At 32.3% G+C, this 8,024-nt stretch overlaps 1 protein-coding gene across 1 annotated transcript; it reads left to right on the forward strand.

The window, feature by feature from the left end:
* Window positions 1-1,941: 1,941 nt before the first annotated feature.
* On the forward strand, window positions 1,942-4,030 carry LOC131646984 (ethylene-responsive transcription factor ERF039). The gene is made up of 2 exons (XM_058916904.1): window positions 1,942-2,677; window positions 3,567-4,030. Exon 1 carries the CDS (start codon window positions 2,079-2,081, stop codon window positions 2,664-2,666), a length of 588 nt encoding a protein of 195 aa, XP_058772887.1. The 5' UTR covers window positions 1,942-2,078; the 3' UTR covers window positions 2,667-2,677; window positions 3,567-4,030.
* Window positions 4,031-8,024: the final 3,994 nt, after the last annotated feature.

Consider the following 8,024-nt stretch of genomic DNA (forward strand, 5'->3'; position numbering starts at 1 on the left):
TTTCTGGATGGAGAACGGGAACGGGTCCTCCGTCGGCGATGTCTTCTCGGGGGAGACCTTGAAGAGGATGGAGAACGCCGACGGTATCTTCTCGGCGGTGAGCGTGAGGAGGAATAGGAGCGAGACCTGTGGCGCCTCCGCGGAGAGGGGCGACGTCGTCGCTGTCTTTCCAGTTCGTGAATTCGGTCGTCCTGGATTCTGAGGAGGCTATTCGTCAATTGTATTTCTTTGAGCAAGCGGACGGTGATGGGGTCAGTGTCCTCGGGAATGTTGAGTGGCTCCTCGTCTTCTCCATGACGGGTTCTCCGCCTCTCGGAGGTGTGGGTGAATGAGGAAGCATGTTGCCCGTCTCGGAGGTCGGTCTCATTCACATTCTGGGCATGTTCCGGCCCGTTGGTCGTTCGGATCTGCTCGCCGTTCTGAACGTGACCCTCTGGAGGAACTTGGTCAACATTCTGGACCTGTTGTAGGACCTGCAGCAGCTGAGTGTCCTGGGTTATATGCCCGGACCTTTGTTGCCGACGATCCCCCCGACGACGATTAGCTAGCTCGCGGGAGGATTCCTCGATCAGCTCGTGAAGGAGGAAAGGGTCAGCGCTTGGGATGTTGTTGTTGTTGTCAGCCATGACGATTGGAGATGATTAGCTTTGATCTTTGTTTGTTAAAGATGGGGAAGCAAGTTTCCCACAGACGGCGCCACTGATCGTACCTGATCAGAAGAATCGTCGTAGGCTGCTCGGACTGGATCTTCTAGGAAGGAGAAGGGGGGGTGTACCTGCAAGGTACTCCGATGCCAAAGTAAGTTGACGAGCAAAGGAGCGCAAGTACTAGCTAAGAGTGAGTAAGAATTGAATACCTGACCCTCTACTGAGAGAGGGTATTTATAGCCCCCAGCGCTGGGCCATGATCACGCTAGTGGACTGGATTTCCAAGCCCAACTAGGAGACTGCCAGGTTTCCTAGGCGGAAATATCGGAGGTGCGTGATGCCCTCTGTCCTGGTTAACCGCTCCGGAATCCAAGGGAGACGCGGTCTTATAGGGGCCACGTGGACTCCGTAGTATTCGGAGGATTGGGTGTGAAGGAGCCCTGCGCGGAGCAGGGTCCTCGGCAACGGAGGTGTTCGCGGGGTCGTCAGTGCCGAGCACGTCGGTGTCATATGCTCGGGGATATAGGGTAGCCGAGCATGTCTAAGGTGGGCATCTTATCTGCGTAGGAGGGCCGTAGAGGAACGCGGGCCTCTGAGGTTTATTGGGCCGAAAATCATAGTGGGCCTAAGCTTGGCCCAGTCCAGAACAAAACCATTAATAACTAAACCGGTTAATGACCATTCAATTATATCTGGATATTTAAAAGTGGTTTAGGTTTGGTTATGAATTTGAACATCAAAACCGGATATTTTACACGCCCCTAACTACAATGACTCTCTAAGCAAAAATAGAAACAATTTGAAGATTATTAGAACTAGAGTCTCTTTAATCTATATTTACATTTTATTTTATTTGTTAAGTCAACTCAGTCAATTATTCAATTGATATTTATGTATAAACATCAAGTCTGAAATCGAAAATTTCAATTCGAAACATCCACATATTTATTTTTAAAGGGTGAACACTAATTATGTATTACATCATCAACTCAAATGATCACTTAATGCTCAATACATGAATAATATAGTAAAAATATTATTCTCTTTTTTTTTATTTAATTCTTTTTCTTAATATATACAATAATAAAATAAACCAATTATCATAGGAGATATGAAGTAATATATCAAACTACGTAAATTTTGTGACATCTTAAATAGGTTGATCAAACATTTCCCCTATATTTATATTCCACCAACTTTTAATTTTATCATTCATATTTTCTTATCTTGTTTTGAATTGGTCTCATTTCCTTTTATTATATTATATACCTACATACGTGTAAAATTCCAAGTTGTCTACACTCACAATCACACAAAACTTCATCATAGCTTAAACCAAAACAACTCGAACCTCTATAGTACCCACCACATTTATCATTCACTCCACTCCACACTATATCACCCCACCCCCTCTTGTCATCTCCTCAAAACATGGAACAGGTTCATGTCCCTATAGAAAACGAAATTCAACTAACCACTTCCATTTCTTCTTCTTCCGCCATTGAAGATAATAATAATAACAAAACCAAACCCAAAGGTGATGGAAAACACCCACTATACCGTGGAGTTCGAATGCGTCATTGGGGAAAATGGGTTTCGGAAATTCGAGAGCCCAAGAAAAAATCCAGAATCTGGCTCGGTACTTTCCCAACACCGGAAATGGCGGCCCGAGCCCACGACGTTGCGGCCCAAGCCATTAAAGGTAGTTCGGCTTACCTCAATTTCCCTGAATTAGCCGACCAACTTCCTCGCCCGGCTACTAATTCTCCTAAGGATATTCAAGCCGCCGCCGCTAAAGCAGCTTCTATGGGTTATCTCCATGAAGCCCAGGCCCAGGCCCATGACATGAAAGACGAGGATGACATGTTTTATGACCTCCCTGATCTTTTACTCGACTCAAATAAGAATTCAAGTGAGCTTCGTTATTCTTCTATCTCTGAGCCGTGGCTCGTGGCTGGAGCTGAACATCCAAGCTCCGGCTTTGGGCTGGATGAGCCTTTCCCGTGGGAGCCATACTAATTTTGTTTAAGGTTAAATTATTTACTCATGTTATAATTTTACCATGTATATTAAAATAATAATAATCATGATAAAATATATTTTTTGAATTAAATTTATAATTTTTTTTTGTGATGTTAATATTGATTGTTACTGTATCAAATTTTTCTCTAAAATAATTAATTAGGGTGTTATTAGTAACAAATTTTTAGTTTTAATAAAATGATTCTTATCATTATCAAAATAAATAAATAATTTTACTAGTTAGTACAGAATGTAACAGTATCCAATGCATTTCTGTAAAAAAATCCAATCTCTTATTTATTTCAAAAATATTTTTTAAATAGTAAATCATTTTCAATATTTTTAGAGTGTTAATTAAGTTTTACCTTAGATAAAAATGAGAAAGTGTGTGTTGTGAAACTTTTTATAGGTTTTGATGTAAATCTTTTACAGTACTTCCTCTCCAAAAAATTAAATGATTCAAAGTGCATATTTTTTATTCTTTTACAAAATGATACTTGAATAATTTCATTTTTTAAATTTTATATAAAAAAAAAATTATTGACCTACCCCATTTATATTGGTTATCTCCCAACAATATTATCGAATTAATGCAAGGATATGATTAGAATATTGATATTAAATATGCTTAAAATAACTTATTTTAGTTTATGTTTTATTCCAAAATGTTTATCGAGTATTATACTTCATTCGTCTTTATTAAAATGTTGTATTTAAATTCTATTTAATTTTTAAAAAATAGTTAGATATATTAATTTTTATATTAAAATTTAAAATTTAAATATATTTTTAATTCCTTTAAATATATTAAACATTAACTCTTAGTCCTTCAAAAATATTTTTTAAAATAATGATCTTCCTAATATTTTTCCTGTATGCAATTTTGATCTCTCTTAGAAATCGGTGCTAAGGAACACATACGAAAGTTTTGATACCTAGTTAATTTGCAAGCTTCTCAAATATTGTGGCTCCCTTTTGTAAATGCCAATTGGGCAGTATTTGCAAGGAATGAAAGAAATAAAAATGCAAGCAGTAAGGTAAGGTATGATATTTTTCTGACCATTTTGGTGAAAGATAAAAGATGTTGAACTTAAAGCAAGATGAAACAAAGTAGTAGTAGTTTGTCACTTATCGGTACAAAAATAGAATGAAAAAGATAGCAATGACCATTTAGAGTTCTTATAGTTGAATTGAATTAGTGAACTGTATGACTAGTATTGAGAATGGTAGATTCCTTCAAACTTTCAAAGCATACTATTACTGTCGTGTCTTACTTTACTACACATTTTGAGGTGGGTTGTTACATAGACAAGAGACAAGTGAGTTTACCTAAAAAAAAATGTTACTCCATCTCCTATTACAAATTGATAAACTTTCTAAATTGTGTTTTCATCACAAATTCTTTTACTAAAAAAAAAAAATTAATAATTAAATAATATTTTTCTTTTAATTTCCATCTTCTATTATAACATGACATGTAACACTTATTTTTTAACATTCACCAATTAAATCACAATTAGATGCTACATATATTCATTCTCTTTCTTAATTGAAATTTCAAATTTTTCTCACATTTTTTTCTACACTTTCTCACTTTTATTTTAATTATTTTTATACTTAATTATCATCACTAAAAATACTAATAATTTATTTTTTTTTATTTTAATAAAATTAAAATTTTATTTATTTCAAAGGTTATTATCAACACAATATTTATTTTATTTTAATCAATAATTATCTTAATTTAAGAGACAAAATCCTTATTTTTAAATATTAATTTTTTTCTTTTTTCATCTCACGATTTTTTTCTTTTTATATGATTATTTAATATAATTAAATTTATATGATTATTGTTTATTTTACAATTAATTAAATCATTTCAAATTTTGCATTTGTATCTAAATACATTTTATATCGCATCAAATAATTCTGTTTATCTCACAGGTCATTATCAACACAGTATTTATTTTATTTTAATTAACAATTTCCTTTATTTGAGAGATAATTTTTATTTTTAAATGTTAAAATTTTATTTTTTTCTTCATCTAACATGTTTTTTTATATGATTATTTAATACAATTGAGTTTATAATCATTGTTTATTTATAATTAAGTCATTTATTTCAAATTTACATGTATATAATATCAAATAAATTTACTGGTATGTAAATATAAGTATCATACTAGTTCAAAGTAAAAAGGAGAAGCACAATTTTAAGCTATTTTGTAAAAAAAAAAAAAAAAAAAACTTAGTCATCAAATGTGATGTGTAATTTTGACTTTTGTTAACGGATGTTGATATGAAGTTTAAAAATGTGAATGAATAATATTAGAAGGATATTTTTTTAAAAGAAATTGAAAATTAAAAATGAATTTCTCAATGGTTAGGAGAACAAATATATATATATATATATATATATATATATATATATATATATATATATATATATATATATATATTAGTCTATTTTAAATGATTTTTTTAAAAGTGAGAGAAGTTGAATAAAACAAAGCAAAAGACAAATATGTCACTATGTATGATAGACGAAAGTGGAAAATAGCTGTCACATAAACATCTAATAGTGAAAAGGATAGCCGTTAATTGTTATGGAGCAAAACCCAAGTCATAAATAGGCTACTGAATTTCAATTTTATAGACATTTAATTTCTCGTAATAATAATCTAGATGATAAAATTACATAAATGCTAAACTTACATCATTTTTGACATATACACCGTGTATAAATACGGAAGATGCATTTTCCCTTTATTTTATTATTATTTGTGCATTGAAATTTAGAATCTGAAATCATTTTCAAAGTAATATACGGTGTAAATAGGCTACGGTGTTATAAATTAATGTAAGCATAGCATCATTGATAAAATTATTGTAGAAATATTTAATATAGGATGAGTACTGAGATTTGCAAAATTTCATTTATAATAATACTTATGCACGCATTTTTGTAAAATTGCTTTTTAAAGTTTAAAAATAATAAAATTTATTTGTTAGTTTAATTACACAAAATTATTATTTTTATTTAAGAATTTTAAAAAATTAAAAAAACAAAATAGATTTTATAAATTTTGGTTTTTAATTTGAAAATTTAAAAAGAGAAAAAAAAGTTATACATTATTTATTAATGATAAAGTTGTAATGTTATATAATTTTAAGACAATTTTTAAAGTAAGATTATGAAAGTTGTAATCAAAATTGTAATTGATATATATCAATCAGGATTTATTGACATTATGTGTAAGTTTAAGTCTAAAAAATTTATATAATTTTTTTACCGTTAATAGTATTCGATCAAATTGTCATATTAAATGAAATAAAATAAATAAATGGTTTATTCTTTTTCCTAAACAAAAAGCTATTTATATGACTATTTGATTGAATGCTATTAACAGTTGAGATTTGGCGTAAGTCTTTTAGATCTCTCTCTCTCTCTCTCTCTCTCTCCTCTCTCTCTCTCTCTCTCTCTCTCTCTCTCTCTCTCTCTCTCTCTCTCTCTCTCCTCTCTCTCTCTCTCTCTCTCTCTCTCTCTCTCCTCTCTCTCCTCTCTCTCCTCTCTCTCTCCTCTCTCCTCTCTCTCTCACACACACACACACACACACACATCTATATATATGCACAAAAATATAGAAGTAATATAAAAAATTGTCAAATCCACAAGGATCAATAGTCAACCTATTGCTATCTACGATTGTTATCTAAATCTAAGGCTATCGATAAGAGTTTTTTTTTACTGAAAACGGAATAAAATAAACTAAGGGTCTGTTTGGTAAGACTCAGAAAAGAGCTTTTGGCTTTTAACTTTTAGCTTTTTAGCTCACATTAATGAAAAAACTCTGTTTGGTAACGCTATTTTAGCTTTTAGCTTTTTTTTCAAAAGCTATTTGAAGTAGCTTTTTAGCTTGTGACTTTATTTTCCATATATACCCTTATTAATTTAACAAAATATTATTACCCTTATTAATTAAAATGATCTTCTATGTCATTTTATATCTATTAGGTAATGAAACAGCTAATTTATCAAACAGTCATGTTAGCTTATCAGCTATCAGTCACCAGCTATAGGCTACCAGGTAGTTTTACCAAACAAAGCCTAATTAGAATTATTTTAAATGGAGACCAGAATGTGATTTCCAGTGTTTCTCTAGGACTCAATAAATTTTTGGTGTTTGTTTTGATTTTAAAAATACTTTTCGGAAGAAAATATTAGTTTAAAAACATTAGTTTCACCCTCTCGTGCTATTAACCCGTGTTATATTTTAAAATCACAATTGTTTTTCTCTTGCTCGCCCATTTAAACCGCATAATACTTTTTGAAAACCAACAAGTTCTTATTAATCATAAAGTGTTGTCGATGTGTTTAGTAATTAATGTCTAATTCTTACTACCTGGCACAGATCTCACACCGTCGCGCTATTGACCGATACTTTAGTGTCTTCACTCTCACGCAAAACCTTTTTAATCTTAACTTAAAAACTGGAACCGAAAAAAACATTTTGTAAAAAGAAAACGCGCCAAATCAATAATGAGTATCGTCGGAACGACGGTCCTCACCTACTAGACTCAACGAAATTAACCGGACATAATTTTGGAAACAAATAAACAATTTTGAGTTTTCAAATTAAATAAAGACATAATAACCGGCTTAAAGTAATTTAAAGCGAAGGTTGCAAAATGAAATAAAGTAAAGCGGTAAAAGCTTATAGCAATAACAATGGTAGAATTTGTATAACAGAATGTAAATGGCGAAAAATTAAAGCAAGAAATAAAATGCGGTAAAAGTAGATGAATCTCAAAATAAAGCTGGAAAGTAAATTGAAGACAAGATTGTTGATCCAAGCAAGTTACAACGGTGGAAACTCAAGCTCTAGAACTAATGGTACAGTAGTCCCTCGATGTGAGAAACTATTCCATTTTTGAAACTTAATATATGCTTAAAACTAAACTCCCTATAATTATATAGAACTTGGATTCCCCAAAATTCACGTTAAGCTTGTAATATATAGTGATACGGTTGCTAGAAATTGATGCTAAAGGTGTGAAAGTTGTGGGAGAAAATATAGGAGAGGTTGAGCCAAGCTGAGTTAATAACCGTTGTTGTTTTTTAGGATTCAGACTACATGGCGTTCGCCATGCAGTGTGGCAGTTGCCACACAGTGTAAGACTCGGTCGTGGATGGGAAATAAGGCATGGTGAACGCCACACCCTTTTGACTCATGTATGTTTGTACCTCTTTCTTTGCTTGTGTCCCTCATGTGGTCCACGTCACATATGGTATTATGGTGAACGCTATAGAGCTCACCATATAGTATAAAATCTTCATTTTTTTTCCATATTGGG

Source organism: Vicia villosa, linkage group LG2 (assembly GCF_029867415.1).
Source record: "Vicia villosa cultivar HV-30 ecotype Madison, WI linkage group LG2, Vvil1.0, whole genome shotgun sequence".
Lineage (NCBI taxonomy): Eukaryota > Viridiplantae > Streptophyta > Magnoliopsida > Fabales > Fabaceae > Vicia > Vicia villosa.

Excerpts from the sequence above, each read along its gene's own strand:
- LOC131646984 (XM_058916904.1), top strand. The coding sequence starts at position 2,079 with ATGGAACAGGTTCATGTCCCTATAGAAAACGAAATTCAACTAACCACT.